Raw genomic sequence first — 18,246 nt, 5'->3', positions numbered from 1 at the left:
GCCGGAAACCCGAGGCGCAAAGCGGTTTGGGTGTTTATTCTGCCTCCCCTGATGGCTCCAAAGTTACACATTAACCCCTCTGGGACTCCTTGGTCAACCAAGGCCAGATCGGTTTCTAGGTGAGAGCACGGAGTGTCCCGGCTGAGCGGCCTTCCCCTCTGCTCTCCCCTTTGCTCACAGGGCAGCTTTGTCCGACAGCCACAGCGGCCTGAGCCAGACTGAGGGGCCCTCATGAGGGGCCCTTCCAGCGGTCATTCCATGTGGGTAGGTTTGGGCACCCTTTCAAGGGGCAGGGTGGGAGCTGAAGATAAACACCCCTTTCCTCACGTTCCTCGCCCACTCAGAAATAGGGATGCCATCCCTTAGCTAATCACCATCCTTCCTGCTCCCTAAACTGAGCTTTTATGGAGCTCGTGAAGAGCAGGAGGCGCCAGGGAGCGACCTGGAATTAAACTCACTTCTGGTCAAGATCTTAGACAATTGTACTAACCGACCCCCTAGCTCTGGGCAGAAGCCTTGAACCCATATGAGCCGAACAAGGGTCCTTCCCCCTCTCCCCGACGCTTTCAGGTAGTAGTCCACTTCCCTCCCATCTTCCCCCAAGGAGGTTCTCTCTAGTTGAGAACTGACGGCAGATTACTCTGCGGCAGCGGCAGCGTTGTATGTGTGCGTTGGGGAGTTGAGGGTGTTGACGAGCGCAGTGCTCACTAGCTCACTTAGTCGGGACAGCCCGGAGACCGCGTCACGTCCTCCCTAGGTGAATCAACTTGCACAGATCGGGGTTTCCCCGGTCCCTCCCTAGGTAAACACGAAACTAATCCGGCACCCTGCCCCACAGACCAAGAGCGCCGACTCGGTTCAGTTTTGGTAGTGTTTATCGTTTGCGTGCCAATGAGAATCTGCCCTCTCCTTCGGAAACAGCGTCACTAGTGGCCAAAGAGTGGGGCAGAGAGAGATCGGTCCTTTCTTCCCACCCTCACTCGGCCTGCGCTGGGAACCCCTCCGGTCTAAGGAAGCTTTGCGAGGGCCGGATGCGGCCACGTGTGTAGGAAGTAGCTGGTATGGTGCTGGCTTTTGCGGGGCGTGCCAAGAAATGGCATATCGCCCCATTCCTTGCACCCTGGGAGGGCGACGGCGGATCCGGGCTGCAGGGACGGTGCAAATTAGCGGAGACAAATGAGAGACTGAACCAACACCTAGCTCCACTAGCTCCGCCCCCTCAATTATCTTGCAGTGCAGGGGGCGTGGTTCTAGAGAGGGCGGGCCCGCGCACGCGCTGTGTCTGAGTTTGGGGGTTCCGGAAATGTGACTCTGAGAAATGAGATGGAGAAGTACGAGCGGATCCGAGTGGTGGGCAGAGGTGCCTTCGGGTGAGCCAGGGCTCTGGGGGAGGCAATTGCTCGGGGAGAGGGAAAATAAGCCCCAACTCCGACAGCAAAATCTCTCCCCGTTTAGCCCCGCCCCGATGCGTGAGCGCCTAATCCGGGAAGCCCTGCCCAGGCTTCCTGTCCTAGTCCTGGTGGGGAAACTCCGCCTCCAAGGAGGTCACGCCCCCGGCCAGCCTTTGCGGCCCCCCGCAGAGTTTGTTTTTTGATCCTGACTCATTCATTCAACAAATGTTGAGCAGCAACTATACACGTCAGGCTTTCGATACTGGGTATACAGTTAAGACCAAACAGGCGTGCTCCTTTCCCTCTCGGAGCTTACAGACGATCGAAAAATTATACAATAAACAGGACATTGTTAAAGCAGTGATTAACAAACGGCGAGAATAGAGTACAACACCAGGGAGTATTCATTTGGGATGGTCAGGGAAAATTTCTCTGAGAGGTGAAGTTTCAAACCAAGACTTGAGGAATGAGGACCAGTATGTAGTCTGAAAAAGGCAGAGCTTCTCAGGCGGAGGAAACAGCTTATGCTAAGGTCCTCATGTGGGAAAGAATTCAGAGTATTCAAAGAACTGAGAAAAAGACTAATGTAGTTGGAATGTAGTGGGCAAGGTAACGAATGGAATAAAATGTGATTGTCACAGAGGGTGGGAACCAAATTACGGCCTTGTAGGCTGAGGTAAAGAAGTAGAATTTTTTGCAGTGTAATGGAAAAGAGGTTTAAGCAAAGGAATGGTCTTGATATGATTTGCACTTTTAAAATGTCACTCTGGCTGCTGTGTAGAATTTAGATTTGAGGGTGACAAGAGTGAAAGAGACCATTTGAAGTCTAGTGCAGTATTTTAGGCAAGAAATGATAATTTGGCCAAGGGTTATAGCAGAAGACACAGAGAAATGGGTGGGTTCCCAGTATTTTGGAGGTAATAGAAACAAGATTTACTGATGTTAGTGTGAGATAGAGGAAAGATTCTGGCATGATTTTCAGGTGTCTGACTTTACTAACTGGGGGACTTTAATAACTGGGGGATGGTGGTGTCATTTACTGAGATGGAAGAAACTGAGGAAGGAAAGGTTTCAAGGGCAGGAATCAAGAGTTTTGTATTTGTTAAAATTCAGGATGCTTGCCAGCCATTCAGGTAGAGATGCAAAGCAGGTAGTTGAATATGTAAGTCTGAGGCTCAGAGGAGAGGTCTGAGCTGGAGATATACAGTTGATACTTAGATAGTCCATCATTTAACAGATACTTATTGAGCTCCTACTAAGTGCTGGGGTATGCACTAGGCTATGCACTGGGGCTATAGTGGTGAAGGAGAAAGAACAAAACCCTGCTTTTATGAACACTGACTACAGAATTGGCAGAAAATAATAAAATGAATGGCTCCTACTCACTGAGTATTTTTGATGTGCCAGGCGCTGTGCTAAGTGCAGTACATGCATTTTCTCATTTGATCCTCTCAACAACCTTGTGAGATCGATCCTATTTTCCAGATCCTGATGTCACATAATTTAAGACCAGATAACTAGTAAGAGAAGGAGCCAGGATTTGATCCAGGCAGTTAACTCCAGAGTCTATGCAGACTTACAGAGACCAAGACTAACTTTATTAGGCACAGTCATTGTGCCTGTGGTGAAACTGAGTCCCAGATAAGTTAAACGACTTGCCCAAGGTCTCAGACAGCTTGTGGTCGGTTCTCGCTATTCCTAAACTCAGTGTTCTGTGCACTAACTTAGATGACTTCTTAGTCTAGGTGCCAATTCCCTTGTCCTAAGGAACACCCAGTCACCAGGTCTGCCCTGCCTGATATGTGGCTGGAAGCTCAGCTGGCACCCACTCCTGTACTCCATGTCCTCAGGATTGTTCATCTGTGCCTTCGCAAAGCTGACCAGAAGCTGGTGATCATCAAGCAGATCCCAGTGGAGCAGATGACCAAGGAAGAGAGGCAGGCAGCCCAGAATGAGTGCCAGGTCCTCAAGCTGCTCAACCACCCCAATGTCATTGAGTACTACGAGAACTTCCTGGAGGACAAGGCTCTCATGATCGCCATGGAATATGCACCAGGTGGGCCAGCCTCCTTGCATTGGCCTGGCTCCAAGGGCCTCTCACCTCTGGGACAGGCAGGCACAGATCAGCCAGCTTCCCTCCTTGGAATGGGCTTGGCTGAGGGTCAGAGGTATAGGGTTCTGACCCCAGTTGTGTGACACTGGCAGGCCCATGCCCTGTCTGGGTCTTTAGTTTCATAAAAGGAAAATCTCAAGCATGGAGAAGCCTAGATCTCGACTAGTTCCTTGCGGCTGCAGGTGGCACCCTGGCTGAGTTCATCCAGAAGCGCTGTAATTCCCTGCTGGAGGAGGAGACCATCCTGCACTTCTTTGTGCAGATCCTGCTGGCGCTGCATCACGTGCACACCCACCTCATCCTGCACCGGGACCTCAAGACCCAAAACATCCTTCTAGACAAACACCGCATGGTCGTCAAGATTGGTGACTTCGGCATCTCCAAGATCCTTAGCAGCAAGAGCAAGGCCTACACGGTGCCTGGGCATGGAGGGGACCTCAAGGGTGCTGGAGGTTTTGAGGGCCAAGGTCTACTTTGCACCCCTGTCCCCAGCGCCACCCCCCAAGACCTTGGCCCCTTAGTCCCTGGCTGGATGGTCCTGCAGGAGGAAGCATTTTTGCCTACTTTGGGGAGAAGCTGTCTCTAAGTGGGCTTTTGGGCAGAGCCTTGGTCCTCCCACCCCGGGGCTGTAATATCAGCTTCCCTCCTGCAGGTGGTGGGTACTCCATGCTACATTTCCCCTGAACTGTGTGAGGGCAAGCCCTACAACCAGAAGAGTGACATCTGGGCCCTGGGCTGTGTCCTATATGAGCTGGCCAGCCTCAAGAGGGCCTTTGAGGCTGCGGTGAGTAAGTCCCCCCAGGGGGACAACTGGGAAATCCCTACCTCTATCTCCTGAAGTCCTTGGCTCCAACCACTTCTGTGTTTCTTCTCTTGTGGCTCACTTATGTCTCTCTCATCAGACTGGTGGATTACCCCAGGCCAGGGCTGTGGCTTCCCTAAGACTATGGGTCCCTTAGGGTAGGGCTTGGGTCCCCCCATTAAACTGAGGGCTCCTGAGGGTAGGGCTCTCCCATCAGATTAGGGACCCTCCTAAGGGCAAGACATGAGTTTTCCCAACATGCAGCCAGCTGACATGGCTGCAGCTCCCCTATCAGAAGTTCTTGAAAGCAGGGCTTGGCTCCCCTATCATCCTGGGAGCCCCCTCACCAGACCGATGGCTTCTGAGTGCAAGGCTGTGACCACCCCACCAGGCTAGGGGCTGGGGCTGGAGCTGGGGGTGCTGCAGTTTAAGAGCCTGGCCTGAGGTTCTGGCCAACCCCGCACGTGGTGCCTTCACAGAACCTGCCAGCGCTGGTGCTGAAGATCATGAGCGGCACCTTTGCGCCCATCTCTGACCGCTACAGCCCTGAGCTGCGCCAGCTGGTTCTGAGTCTGCTCAGCCTGGAGCCTGCACAGCGGCCACCGCTCAGCCACATCATGGCGCAGCCCCTCTGCATCCGGGCGCTCCTCAACCTCCACACCGACCTGGGCAGCGTCCGCATGCGGAGGCCGGTGCAGGGATGGGGCCCTGGGCAGCAGTGGGGCACCCCGTGGGAGCACAGAAGGCCTGGGGCAGAAAGGGGCATTCTCGGCAAGTCCACCATTTCTGGGTGTGGGGATGCCAGGGAGGGTCCTTGTCCTGAGGCCCCCATCTGTCCTGCAGGGCAGAGAAGCCCCTGGCCACCGGGCCACCCATGGCCCCCGGCAGCACAGGGGGCAGGACCACCAGTGGCCGTTGCAGAGGTAAGTCGGGACGACCGCAGGGGTTCCGACGGACACCATGGCATTCCCACCAATTTATTATTTTTTAAAATTAATTAATTAATTAATTTAGGCTGTGCGGGGTCTTAGTTGCGGTATGTGGGGATCTTAGTTGTGGCACGTGGGGATTTTTAGTTGCGGCATGCATGCGGGATCTAGTTCCCTGACCAGGGATCGAACCCGGCCCCCCTGCGTTGGGAGCGTGGAGTCTTATCCACTGGACCACCAGGGAAGTCCATCCCACCAATTTAATAGGCCTGATGAGTTGTCCCCGCAGGTGTCCCCCGGGGACCTGCCCGGCCGGCCATTCCGCCGCCGCTGTCATCGGTGTACGCGTGGGGTGGCGGGCTCAGTGTGCCGCTGCGGCTGCCAATGCTCAACACAGAGGTGGTCCAGGTGGCAGCGGGGCGCACGCAGAAGGCTGGCGTCACGCGCTCCGGGCGCCTCATACTTTGGGAGGTGAGTAGGCGGAGGAGGGGGGGGGCCTGAATGGAGGGGGGCGTGGGTCAGGAGCTGAGCACTCAGGCGCCGCCCACGCCCTCCCCTGTCCCCTCGCAGGCCCCGCCCCTAGGCGCTGTAGGGGGCGCCCTCCTCCCTGGGGCGGTGGAGCAGCAGCAGCCCCAGTTCGTCTCCCGTTTCCTGGAGGGCCAGTCGGGTGTGACTATCAAGCATGTGGCCTGTGGGGACCTCTTCACGGCCTGCCTGACTGGTGAGCCGGTCAGGGGACTACCCTGTGGGGACTCAGCTATAAGAAGACTCCCCCCCAGAGCAATTTCCTTCCTTGCCTATCATTTGCTAACTGCTCACTTAATAATGCTTTTACCTTCCAGGGAGTGCTTTACTTACCCGATCTCCTTTACCTTCACAGCAGGCCTGACAAGGCAGTTATATCATCCCCATTTGACAGATCTAGAAACTAAGGCTCAGAGGCTGTCACTTGTCCAAAGTCACACACTTGGGAAGAAAGACCCCAGTCCTTTACCCCCCCCATCCAATTCTTCCAGCCCTAGCCTCCAACTAACTTTTTCTTGCTCCTCCGATCCAACGTTGCACTGGTCTGTCTGGAAAAACAGCCTAACCTCTTTCCTTTCCCTTTCCTCACTGCTCCCCTTCCCAGACCGAGGCATCATCATGACCTTTGGCAGTGGCAGCAATGGGTGCCTAGGCCATGGCAGCCTCAATGACATCAGCCAGGTGGGTTTTGAGTGTACATTGGGGAGGAGGAAGTGGGGAGATGGCAAGCAGCCCACATTTGAGAGCTGACACCCAGGTTGGGGGCAGGGGAATCCCCAGCAGCCACAGGTCCCTGTAGCTCCCAGGTTGCACCTGCTCTGGGCAGCATCTGGGGAAGTACAGAAAGACCAGGCTTCCCCAGTGGTTGCAATATGTGTGGGGGGGAGTTAAAGAAACAGCCACCTCATGAGAATTTGCAGCCTCCCACTTCATCCCTACAGAGGATGCTGAGGCCAGGTGGCTAGTCCAGGCCCCTTGCCCAGTCTGCCCTTGCTTCCCCTCTCTCTAGCCCACCATTGTGGAGGCCCTGCTGGGCTATGAGATGGTGCAGGTGGCCTGTGGGGCGTCTCATGTGCTGGCCTTGTCCACTGAGCGAGAACTATTTGCCTGGGGCCGTGGAGATGGTGGTAAGATTTCACTCTGTTCTAGCCTCTGGAACCCCCCAGCCATGATTTGTTCCTCTTCATAGCCATTTTCTACCCTATGGCCTGTTTTCTCCTCCTCCTTTTCTCTCTGATTCATTTATTCACTCGACAAACCTTTATTGCACACCCACTATGTGCCCACCTGGTGCTGGGTGCTGAGACAAGATGAACATGATGTCGATTCCTTCGGGTGCTCATGATGTAATGAGAGAGATTTCATTCATCCAGCAATATATGTTGTGCCCCTCGCTGGGTCAGGCATCAGGCTGGTCATTGAAACTAGGGATGACTTAGATGGGGTCCCTGTCCTCCTGGAGGACTCAGTCTAGATGGGGGAAGGATGACACATCTCCAACGTGATAGAGGACAGACAGCATCAGGGCTCTCCCCAGGTCCAGAGGTGTGGGAACACAAGGAATGGCAAGGGACTCCACCTGGAGAAGACAGACGTGGCACCTGAACAGGGCCTTAAAAGAGGAGTAGAATTTTGACCCGCGGAGGGGCCAAGGATGGGCCTTTCAGTCAGGAACAGCCTTCACTCATGCTGCCCTGTGGGGTGCTCCTTATCCTAGTATCATTAACCCTAAAGCTCAAACTAGCCCAGTGCCGGTTTCTCCTTGTAGGCCGGCTGGGACTAGGCACCAGGGAGTCCCACAGCTGCCCCCAGCAGGTACCCATGCCCCCAGGACAGGAAGCCCAGCGGGTTGTATGTGGCATTGACTCCTCCATGATCCTCACTGTGCCCGGCCAAGCCCTGGCCTGTGGGAGCAACAGGTATGTGAACTAGGTGCACTACAGTGACTAGCCCGCCCTCTCCCCCACCTTAGCTGCCAGTGCTCCGTCATTGCCTACCTCCCACCAGGGATTATAACTGAGGGGGGCTTGAGTGTTCTGTGGGTTCAACCCAGTGTAAGATATGTCCCCTGGTGCACCAGCTCCTGCCCAGATAGGTGGGGGGAGGACAGTCTATATAAACTGTGTCAGCTGGACTTGGCTTCTGGCTCTGCCCTCAGGTTCAACAAGCTGGGCCTGGACCATCTCTCCCTAGGGCAGGAGCCTGCCCCACACCAGCAGGTGGAGGAGGCCCTGAGCTTCACACCACTAGGTTCTGCACCCCTGGACCGGGAGCCCCTGCTGAGCGTGGACCTGGGCACTGCTCATTCAGCTGCTGTAACTGGTAAGTAGGACCTGGGCACAGGAGGCCAAAGGTGGACTCCCCTGGCTTCCTTGGGCCCTCTGTTGAGGCACCCTTTCCTTCCTTTCCTCTCTCCTCCCCTACAGCCTCTGGTGACTGCTACACATTCGGCAGCAATCAGCATGGGCAGTTGGGTACCATCGCTCGCCGGGTCAGCCGGGTACCTTGTCAAGTCCAAGGCCTCCAGGGAATCAAGATAGCAATGGTGGCCTGTGGGGATGCCTTCACTGTGGCCATTGGGGCAGGTGATTAGTGGGCACTGTGGGGGCAGGTAGAAGTGTGGGCAGACCCAGGGGCAATGGGGGGTTATGCTCAGGGCTACTGAACTCAGCAACCCCACGTTGGGGCCAGTATGGCAATCTAGGAAGCTAGCTGCTTGCTAAGGTATGTCTTTCTTCCATTTCTCTCCTTGGGATTCTCTTTGGCAGAAAGTGAAGTGTACTCTTGGGGCAAAGGGGCCCGAGGTCGACTGGGAAGGAGGGATGAGGATGCTGGACTCCCTAGGCCAGTGCAGCTGGATGAGACACACCCCTACACAGTGACTTCTGTGTCCTGTTGCCATGGAAACACTCTCCTGGCTATCCGCCGTGAGTTATAACTTCACCCTCACCCACACAAGGGTTAACCCAGCTGGCCCCTGCCCACATTCCCATCCCCAGTGGTCACAGCCCAAATTATTAAAAGCATTTTCAGCCCCCAGATAAATGAAAGCAGAAGCTGCTGGGCAAAAGTGAGCCCCTGGGGTGGGCAAGGGTAGGTGCTTCTTGTGCCTGAAGGGCTGCCTCCGCTCCTCCCCAGGGCCCAAATGTGTTCCTTCTCCTCCAACCCTCAAGTCCAGTTTAGTTTGAACCTGTATTTCTGGCCTGGCAGGGTCCAGAGTCCAGGGCCCAGTGTGGGAGTGAGAGTAGAAGTAGCTGAGGCTTGCTGGAGGCATTGCCCTCTGGGAGGCTGCAGGGATTTCTCTTTTGTGCTCTCCAGCGGTCACAGATGAGCCAGTCCCCCCTTGAGGCACCTGGATACACCTCTGGACGACCCTGATATTGCTTCTCCTGTAAATGTTCTTGAAAAGTGCAGGTGCCTCAGGCATGACCAGCCCCCTGGATTGTATCATCAATGAGGTATAAGAACCAGTAAAGCCCCTGCTCTGCCTTTGGCCCTGGATATGTAAAACTCAACCCACCCTATTCCCCCAGCATCCCTCTTTCCCCTCCCCACCCCTTCTTATCTTTAGTCAACGTCCCCAGGGTTCAGCCTGGCTAGAGTTGGAGGCCAGATGTAACTTTTGGAAGCAGGGAGGTCTCCAGAGCCTCTGCAGAAAAAGGCTGGAGGTAGCTGTGGCTCCACCTAGACGCTGCCCCTTCCCCTAGTCCAGTTAGAAAATAAGTCGCTGGTGTCTACTGGGAGAGCAGCTCAGTGCTTTGGAGTAAGGCAAGCTGGGGCCTGCCTGTTCTGGCCATTCCAGAGGCCTAGCCCCTGCATTGCCTGGGGCAGGGAGGTCCCGGGACTGCTACCACCCGCCCCCACTCCTATATCCTGAGGCAGGGGTTTACACAATCTCTGAGTGCCTCCCTTCCCCTGGGGGAGTGCATGGGCTGCAGTATACTGCAGAGGACATCCCTGCTGAAGGTTGCCCCTCACCCCATGCCATTCCCCCAAAGCACGTTGGGAGAAAGGGTAGCTGGCTGGACCAGACTAGTTTCCCAGATGACTGGGAAATAGCGCCAATAAAAAATCAGCTGCCTGCCTAGAGTGTGGTCTCTTGAGGGCTGAGGGTGGCGACCACCCCAGGGCTGGGCTGGGCTCCATCTGGGCTGCAGGGCCGCGGTGGAGAGAGGAATGTGGGCGCAGCCTGAGGCCCGGGACGAGGTTCCTCTGGCCCAGTTCCCAGCCCGGCCTCCCCGCCCAGCTGGGCTCCCCGGATCTGGTTGCCAGGCTTCAGCTGCCTAGCACCTGGAAGCTGGAGCCCCGGGCCCCTGGGCGACACGTGGCCCCCGAGGCCGAGCTGTTGACTCCGGAGAAGCGAATCTTTGTGGCGCGGCCCGTCCCCCGAGGCTCTCCGCCCCATCCAGCATCAGAGCTCCCCCCCACCCCACCCCACCCCCGGCCCTGGGGAGTAGCGGGGCCTCGATCTCTGTTCCCGAGCATAAAGAGGAGACCCTGCTTCCTGGAGGGGGAGAGCCTGTCTGAGTGCAGACCCCGAAGCCGCGGGATGGCCGGGTGGGTGGGGAGCCCGGCGGAGCGGACACTAGGACCGCGCGGGCACGGCCCCGCCCCCTCTTCCGGCGGGCGGGCTCAAGGGCTGGGCGCAGGCCGCAGCTGCCAGTCGGCGCCGCCCGCAGCCGGGAGCGCGGCCGGAGCGAGGCGCGGGCTGTGGGGCCGCCGCGAACCCGGCCCCGCTTGCCCGTGCCCGCCCGCCATGCCCGGCTTTGACTACAAGTTCTTGGAGAAGCCCAAGCGGCGGCTGCTGTGCCCGCTGTGCGGGAAGCCCATGCGCGAGCCCGTGCAGGTTTCTACCTGCGGCCACCGCTTCTGCGACACCTGCCTGCAGGAGTTCCTCAGGTGCGGCCCGGCGGGAGCGGGGGACGGCCGGTGGGGGGTGGGAGACGCCGCCGGGGGAGGACCCAGGCCGGAGGCACGCCGGGCCTTTGTCTGCGCCGCGGCCCCGTGACCTCAGGAGCGCCCACCGTGACGTCACAGGGCGGCGGTGACGTCAGGCCCCGAGGGAGGACCCCACGCACTGATCCGTAGGGTCCCACTTGCCACGCGCCAGGTGGGAAGAATTCCGTGCCTTCCGGCAGGGTGGAGGTGGGAAAGGACGCCCTTCCTGATCCGTGGCCGGCCCTTCCCCCTCACCTGAGAGCCAGAACGGCCTCACCCTTGAACTTTGAATCCTTCTGGGAAGAGGAGGACAAAACCCTCTGCCCCGCGCAGCACCTTAAGCCTCCGGAGTTTTCACCCATCTAAGCTCTTCTGATTCTTCGGACGTTCCGAGAACGGCAGCTATTGTTCTCCCATTTCACAGATGAGGAAACGAGATTCAGATTCAAAGAAAGGCTGCGATTTGCCCACGGTTGCACAATTACCTAAAGGTTTAACTGGGGTGTAAGCCCGGCCTGCTTGTGGTCGCACGATAGAGGGAGTACTGCGACGCTCCCGATCTCCCCTGAAACAGGAACCCGTTGGGTGTCCCTCCCTGCCCCTGGGGGTCCTGAGTGCCGCGAGTGATCTAGAAGTCGTGAGGGAGGGGGTCGCACCCTGGGTGTGACTGAACGCCCCCTGCCCTTTCCCGACCCAGGTCTTCCCTGGGCTCTTGGGCACTCGTTGAGTTCTGGGCGCCCTGCGGTGTCCTGAGTCTCCTGTCCACGCTGGGACCTGCTCATTCCGGGGTGTGGGGAGGCAAGAAGAGGGAGCCGCGTCTCGTGGGGAGGTCGTGGGCCAAGAGCACCGGGGAAGGCTGGGTCAGCCAGTGCCCTGTGTCAGGAGGCTGTTTGCTGAGGGTTCGTGGGGCGCACGCAGGCTGGGAGAGCACCCCTGGGATTCCGTCCCTCCGTCCTCCGCAGCCCCTTGCCCGGCGGAAATCTCAGCAGGCCCTTTGTTTTCGGTTCCCCGCAGCCTGGGCCGGTCCTGCCCTCACATATGCTCCTGCACAAGCTGCTGTGCTGCCCCCTCCTCCTTTTCCCTCACCCGCCTCCCTCCTCCCTTCAGTGTACGCACACTCCCCTACCTACACACAGCCCCATTGTCTTCTCCCGTGCTCTTCCCCAGCCCTCTGGCTTCCAGATGAGGCCAGCTGAGCCTCCCCCCTCCTCAGCTGACCCACCCTGACTGCCTCGGGGAAGGAACGGGGGAGGGGGCTGTCAGGCCTGTTTCCCTCTTCTGTCCCTCTCTGCTGCTTCTCCCCTCCCCCTCCCGGAAATCCCCTCTTCCTCTCCCACAGCCCCTTCCCCCCATCCTGTCTTCTCCCCTGGGCCTGGGCCTCCACTGCACGGCCTGGAGCAGTCTCTGCCCTTGCCTCCCCACCTCGGCTGGCGCCTGAACTCTGACGCTGAGGCCCGGGAGGGAAGGGATGGTGGGACAGGCCCTGCCCCTCCCACCCTACCAGCTAGGGTGTCCATAGCCTTAGGGGAACCTTTGTCCTGGCTGGGCCCCAAGCTGCCCAGGCTAATCTTCTGCCTGAAGCCTGGGGACTTGCCTCAGTCCCCTCCCTGACTCCAAAATCACTAAGTCAGCACATTCCTGAAGCAGCCAAGCAGACCCCCTCCCCCACGGCCCACCCCTCTTTCCCTTCTCCTGCCAGCGCTGTTACTCAGGTTGGTCCAGGAAGCCTGGTTACCCTGTGGGCATGGGCATACCTCCTTAGTGCCTGGGCATGTATTATTCTTGGCATTGGCAGCATGCCCAGTAGTAGTCGTGGGGCCAGGGGGGAGGAGGTGGGTGCTAGAAATCCTTTGAGCACCTGGGGCATGGACTGCCCACGTCCTGCAAAGTGCCCTCATGGACAGGGCTGCCATGTAGCCTCTGCTTCCGCCTTCATCCTTGCCTGCCTCCCACCTACCTGACTCAGACTTGCCAGAAATGCCATGCCTGAGGGTCTTCAGTCCTGCTGGGTGAGCCCTTGCCCTGCCTAGGCCGCGCCAGGCATGCGTGTCTGGTCCTGGCTAGGGTCAGCAAGGCCATGTTGGCAGAAGGAGGCATGCCACAGGTTCCTTGAGTGCTAACAGCCTGGTGTGGGATTGGTGGAGGAGAGGGAGGGCAGCGGACAGGGTCAGCAGGCTTCAGATGCCTGCCGTGCAGTGACCAGAGTCTTGGCTGTGCTTGCCTGGACAGTTTTTCTTGGACTAGCCTCTCTTCTGTGTACAGGGTAGTAGAAACTATCTGAGCTGTGGAATCAGACAGACATATCCAGTTCACCCATGAGCCTCAGTTCTTTCATCTGCAAAATGGGGACATTGAGCCCCTTCTCAGGCAGTTTGTGAGAACTGGGTGGGAGTGTAAACACAGTACCTTGGAGCGAGCCTTTCCTCCTCTTTGCTTTAGAAGACACACCCACGTAGGAGGAGGGGAGAGTTGGGGTAAGGTGGCCCCAAGCTGACCTTTGCCCTGGGTTCTTGGCTGGGCACCCTCACAGGGGCTGGGCAGCCCTGGCTCTTAACCTCAGCCCATCCGTGTTCACCTTCCCCCAACAGCTTTCAGCCCAGCCAATGAAAAGTAACCTGGGGGCTGGGTGGCTGGGCAGCCTGTTCTTTTCGCCGTCCAGCTGCCATCCTGGGGGAGGGGTGCCAGCTGCCACCTGTTGGCCAAATGCTGTCTGAAGCAGCTGCCTTTGCCTCCACTGGGCCCAAATCCACCCTCCCCGGGACAGGAGCTGGGATCTTTGGGGGTCCTGTAGAAGTGGGTACCCTCAGGCCTCTACTTGCCCTCTCCGGTAGGGCTGCCTGGGAACCAGTCTGGTGAGGGAAGGAGGCTACCCTGGTTGAGGGGATGGGGCCCAGGGATCTCTCTTCCCATAGTATGGCGCCTTGACCCTGTCCCCTCCCCCTTCACAGTGAAGGAGTCTTCAAGTGCCCTGAGGATCAACTTCCTCTGGACTATGCCAAGGTGAGTCCACCGTGCCAGGTACAGGCTCTTGCCCTCGGTGGAGGCTGGAGCTGCTGCAGCCAGTGGGCTCGGGGCCAGTGTCAACCCAGTGCTGCGGAATCGCGCACCCCTACGAAGGTGGCCTGTTCCCTCCCACCAGGCCAGTTTGCAGATGAGGCCCGAGTCTGCCCTGTAGGGCAGGCACAATGCCCAGCCTGTGGGGGTGTACAGAGCCGCTCTGTGCCCACTAGAAGTGTACCCTCCCGTTTGGGTGGCTGGCCAGCCCTGTGGCTGAGGGCCAGGACCCCTGTTCCAGGAGGAAGGAAGCAAAGGGTGTGGAGGCTGCCTGGGGCTGAGCAGGCTGATTGGCTGCCGCTCCGAAGGGAGCGTCCTGGGCCAGCGTGTTGGGGACCCTGGAATCTAGTGTTGGAGCAGAGACCACCTGCTGCGGTCTTTATCCCTGGGCACAGAGGAGAATTTCCACCGAGGGGCTGTTACTGGCTCTAAGGTAGAGAGCTAAGCTATCTGGGGTGGACGAGGTGGGAACTGGGGACTGTAGCAGGCTCTGACCCTGACCAGTTCCCCGCCTCCTTGCCCCCAGATCTACCCAGACCCAGAGCTGGAGGTACAGGTACTGGGTCTGCCTATCCGCTGCATCCACAGTGAGGAGGGCTGCCGCTGGAGTGGACCACTTCGCCACCTACAGGTGAGGCTCTGAAGGGGCCGGGGTGGGGGGACTGCCCCTCCCTGGGCAGGCACTAACTGCGGCCCCTCCCACCAGGGCCACCTGAATACCTGCAGCTTCAATGTCGTCCCCTGCCCCAACCGCTGCCCCGCCAAGCTGAGCCGCCGGGATCTGCCCGCGCACCTGCAGCACGACTGCCCCAAGCGGCGACTCAAGTGCGAGTTCTGTGGCTGTGACTTCAGCGGGGAGGCCTTTGAGGTGGGTGGGGCCTGGCTGAGGGTGGAGGGAGAGTGGGGCACCTGGTGGCCCAGGGATCCCTTAACTCAGCCCCTCTGGCGTTTCCACAGAGCCATGAAGGTGTGTGCCCGCAAGAGAGTGTGTACTGTGAGAACAAGTGTGGTGCCCGCATGATGCGGCGGCTCCTGGCCCAGCATGCCACCTCTGAGTGCCCCAAGCGCACCCAGCCTTGCACTTACTGCACCAAGGAGTTTGTCTTTGACACCATCCAGGTGAGGCCTTTCCTGAGCTGTGGGCCGCGGGGCAGGTAGCAGGGAGTCAGGCTACTGACTGCTTCTCTCTGCCTCTGCGGCCCTAGAGCCACCAGTACCAGTGCCCGAGGCTGCCTGTGCCGTGCCCCAACCAGTGTGGCGTGGGCACCATGGCTCGGGAGGATCTGCCGGGCCACCTCAAGGACAGCTGTAGCACTGCCCTGGTGCTGTGCCCATTCAAAGACTCCGGCTGCAAGCACAGGGTGAGATGCCTCTCTTCCTTCCTGTCAGCTCTTTTCTTGGTCCTTGAAACCTCAGACATAGGCCCTTAGTGGTCCCTGCTGTGCTGCTCTGAAGCCTCAGCCCTTCCCCTGCCGGCCAGCTCCAGCCGCCTCCTAGTGCCCCCTACCTCATTCAGAGCTGGGTGCCCACCACCCTGTACCTGCTCCTCCCCTCTCCCCTGAACTTGCCCCGACTAACTCTCCTCTCTTCCCCCATGGCCTGGGGCTTTGCCAACAGTGCCCTAAGCTGGCAATGGCACGGCACATGGAGGAGAGCGTGAAGCCACATCTGGCCATGATGTGTGCCCTGGTGAGCCGGCAACGGCAAGAGCTGCAGGAGCTGCGACGAGAGCTGGAGGAGCTGTCCGTGGGCAGTGATGGCGTGCTCATCTGGAAGATTGGCAGTTACGGGCGACGGCTACAGGAGGCCAAAGCCAAGCCCAACCTCGAGTGCTTCAGCCCCGCCTTCTACACGCATAAGTATGGCTACAAGCTGCAGGTGTCTGCATTCCTCAATGGCAATGGCAGTGGTGAGGGCACACATCTCTCGCTCTACATTCGCGTGCTGCCAGGTGCCTTTGACAATCTCCTTGAGTGGCCCTTTGCCCGCCGCGTCACCTTCTCCCTGCTGGATCAGAGCGACCCTGGGCTGGCTAAGCCACAGCATGTCACTGAGACCTTTCACCCTGACCCAAACTGGAAGAATTTCCAAAAACCAGGCACTTGGCGGGGCTCCCTGGATGAGAGTTCTCTGGGCTTTGGTTACCCCAAGTTCATCTCCCACCAGGATATCCGCAAGCGAAACTATGTGCGGGATGATGCAGTCTTCATCCGTGCCTCTGTTGAATTGCCCCGAAAGATCCTCAGCTGAGAGCAGACCCAGCTATAGGAAAAAGGGGGGTGGGAAATGACCTCCATCAGGCAGGCTGAGCCTGGAGAGGGGGCCGGACCCCCTTACAGCTGCTTCTGCTGCCTAGGTTCTGCTACCCTGTTCTCCCTCCCTCCTTCCCTACCACCCTCAGGTGCCTCCTTTTGGTGCTTCAGCCCTGGCCTCTGGGAAGAGCAGGTCTTAGGGTCATCAAGGGCTTGGAAACAAGCGATCCCGGGGCCTGTTGCCTGGGATCAGGGCAGACATGCCTTGGTGCCGGCCACACTCTTCCAGGGACTGAGGTGCCTGCTGGTGCTATGTCCCAAGAGCCATAGGGGGGAGGGGGAGTTGGGAAACTGAGGGGTAGTTAAAGAATCTGTCTTGAGATCTGATGTCTCCTTTCCCCAGCTGTGTCCCCTCTGGTTATTTATTTACTTAGTGCCAGGAGGGCACAGCAGGGGAGCCCTGATTTTTAATAAATCCTGACTTGTATTTATTAACTTGGTTCCAGCCTGACTCATCTGGGTTGCTTAGGGCCCAATTGTGAAGTCAAGGGACCAGTCAGGGACTGCAACTGCTCTGGCCCTAGGATCCGGCTGCACTGCTGGATCGCCCTCTGGTGGAAGACAGAGGGACTGCACTAGGCTTTGTGTGGAGGACATTTGCCTGCTGCTGCCCTCTAGTGGTTAGAGGACAGAGGTGCAGGCTCTGGACGTTTTATAAGGTTTAGAGTCTCTGATCGATACCCCACCAAGGACTAGTGCCTGTGCTGTAGGCAGGTCTTTCTTGGTCTAATGATAATAGCTACCATTTATTGAGTACTTTTGATGTGGCAGACACTGGTAAGCACTTTATATGCATTATTTCTTTTAATACAACAGTCAAGTGAAATAGCTTTTAATCAAAGGACCTATCTTAGTGGGCTGGGGTGAAGACAGTGCCATGTTCCCAGTAAAAATAGTCGGTCCTTTGTATCTGTGGGTTCCACATCCTCGAATTCAATCAACAGTGAATTGGAAATACTTGGGGAAAGTTCCAGAAAGTTACAAAAAGCAAAAGTTTTTGGCCACTCATGGGCAAATCTACGTAGTATTACACTGTATTAGGTATTATAAGTAATCTAGAGATTAAAGTATACCAGAGGATGTATATAGGTTACATGCAAATCCTATGCTATTTTATATCAGGGACTTGGTGAATTTCTGTATCCGCTGGCGATTCTTAAACCAATTCCCTGTGGATGCTGAGGGATGTCTGTGAGTGCTTTATGAATGTTAGTCTAACTCCAAAGCCCAGCCCACACCCAGGGACTCCTAAACTGTGCACAGGAGCCTTCAAATTTTCTCATCCATACTTACTTTTCATACAGGCCTCAATGGGTACCTGTGATTATCCACATTTGACTGGTGAAATAGGAACAGAGGAGTGAATTGACTTCAGTGATCTTTCAGCTAGTTTGGGGCAGGGCCTGGATTTTTTTTCCCCCCCTGTCACTGGATTCTGTTTTAAGCTCCAGCAGTCGCTAGAAGATTAGCTTCCTTTAATTTTGGCAGTAGATTTGGTTTTGGATCCTTGCTGTGCTTGCTTTTTTGGCAAGTTACTTAGCTACATGGGGCATCCTTACTCTCACTGGTAAAATTAAAGTAGTCCTGCTAGATTCGTAAAGATTAACTCATCAGCATAAAGTGCCTTACTCTTGCCTGGCCCTGAGAAGAGGCCCAGTGTATGGGAAGTATTGTTTAGTATGGAGAAGGTTCAAGGGCTGTAGCCTGCCTTTTCTACTTCCCAGGGACTCAGGTGAAAAGAGCCCTTATCAGAAGGTGATAGGAAAGGTCTGAACCTGAGACAGCCAGCCCGGGGAACTAACCAACTTAGCCTTCAAAAGGTCAAATTCACTGATCTAGGGAGAGATGAAGCCCTGGCTGCCTTGCTGAGAAAGTAAAGATGGCTCTTTCATCTAAACTGTCTTGGTACTGTGAAGCCTGGAAGCTGGTAGAGAAGACCATGGGCTCTAGCAGGGGAAATGCCTTCACCTAAGCACGGGCTTCACGCAGCAACAGGTAGAACCACTCTTCTGCAGAAGCCTTCCATGAGAAGCCAGACCCCCCCTGGATCAAGCTTGGGCTCCCTCTGCTGGCAGCACTGTGCCACTGCACCATTCCAGGCGGTAGGTTCACAAAGAAGGCTGGTGCCGCCTTCAGTTGCCTGCAGTGGATATTGCGATTGACCCCATACCCAGGCCTAACC

At 57.1% G+C, this 18,246-nt stretch overlaps 2 protein-coding genes across 4 annotated transcripts; both read left to right on the top strand.

Annotated features, from left to right (window-relative positions):
* The first annotated feature begins 131 nt into the window (after positions 1–131).
* On the top strand, positions 132–9,843 carry NEK8 (NIMA related kinase 8). 3 transcript variants are annotated; one of them, XM_061174926.1, is made up of 15 exons: positions 132–264; positions 3,242–3,447; positions 3,687–3,919; positions 4,157–4,288; positions 4,786–4,994; positions 5,150–5,229; positions 5,525–5,706; positions 5,806–5,956; positions 6,365–6,441; positions 6,770–6,887; positions 7,529–7,679; positions 7,919–8,082; positions 8,187–8,345; positions 8,529–8,687; positions 9,079–9,843. In XM_061174926.1, the coding sequence occupies exons 2-15, from the start codon at positions 3,312–3,314 to the stop codon at positions 9,105–9,107; spliced, it is 1,980 nt and encodes a 659-aa protein (XP_061030909.1). In that variant the 5' UTR covers positions 132–264; positions 3,242–3,311; the 3' UTR covers positions 9,108–9,843. The 3 variants fall into 3 exon arrangements, with proteins under 3 accessions (XP_061030909.1, XP_061030910.1, XP_061030908.1); XM_061174925.1 differs by lacking the exon at positions 132–264 and adding an exon at positions 1,254–1,370; XM_061174927.1 differs by lacking the exons at positions 132–264; positions 8,529–8,687; positions 9,079–9,843 and adding an exon at positions 1,250–1,370 and having other exon boundaries at positions 7,954–8,082; positions 8,187–8,279.
* A 590-nt stretch (positions 9,844–10,433) lies between these two features.
* Positions 10,434–16,499, top strand: TRAF4 (TNF receptor associated factor 4). The gene is made up of 7 exons (XM_061176092.1): positions 10,434–10,659; positions 13,647–13,698; positions 14,279–14,383; positions 14,459–14,620; positions 14,710–14,871; positions 14,958–15,113; positions 15,370–16,499. The coding sequence occupies exons 1-7, from the start codon at positions 10,517–10,519 to the stop codon at positions 16,000–16,002; spliced, it is 1,413 nt and encodes a 470-aa protein (XP_061032075.1). The 5' UTR covers positions 10,434–10,516; the 3' UTR covers positions 16,003–16,499.
* The last annotated feature ends 1,747 nt before the right edge of the window (positions 16,500–18,246 follow it).

This window comes from Eubalaena glacialis, chromosome 19, assembly GCF_028564815.1.
Source record: "Eubalaena glacialis isolate mEubGla1 chromosome 19, mEubGla1.1.hap2.+ XY, whole genome shotgun sequence".
NCBI classification, from domain to species: domain Eukaryota; kingdom Metazoa; phylum Chordata; class Mammalia; order Artiodactyla; family Balaenidae; genus Eubalaena; species Eubalaena glacialis.
Note: the sequence above shows the minus strand (reverse complement) of the source record. Positions and strands in the feature narration are given on the sequence as shown.

Coding starts and splice junctions, on each gene's coding strand:
- NEK8 (XM_061174925.1), top strand. CDS start 1,324: ATGGAGAAGTACGAGCGGATCCGAGTGGTGGGCAGAGGTGCCTTCGG. Junction 1,371..3,241: donor GTGGGCAGAGGTGCCTTCGG/GTGAGCCAGGGC, acceptor CCATGTCCTCAG/GATTGTTCATCTGTGCCTTC. Junction 3,920..4,156: donor GCAAGAGCAAGGCCTACACG/GTGCCTGGGCAT, acceptor TCCCTCCTGCAG/GTGGTGGGTACTCCATGCTA.
- TRAF4 (XM_061176092.1), top strand. CDS start 10,517: ATGCCCGGCTTTGACTACAAGTTCTTGGAGAAGCCCAAGCGGCGGCTG. Junction 10,660..13,646: donor TGCCTGCAGGAGTTCCTCAG/GTGCGGCCCGGC, acceptor CCCCCTTCACAG/TGAAGGAGTCTTCAAGTGCC. Junction 14,872..14,957: donor TTGTCTTTGACACCATCCAG/GTGAGGCCTTTC, acceptor CTGCGGCCCTAG/AGCCACCAGTACCAGTGCCC.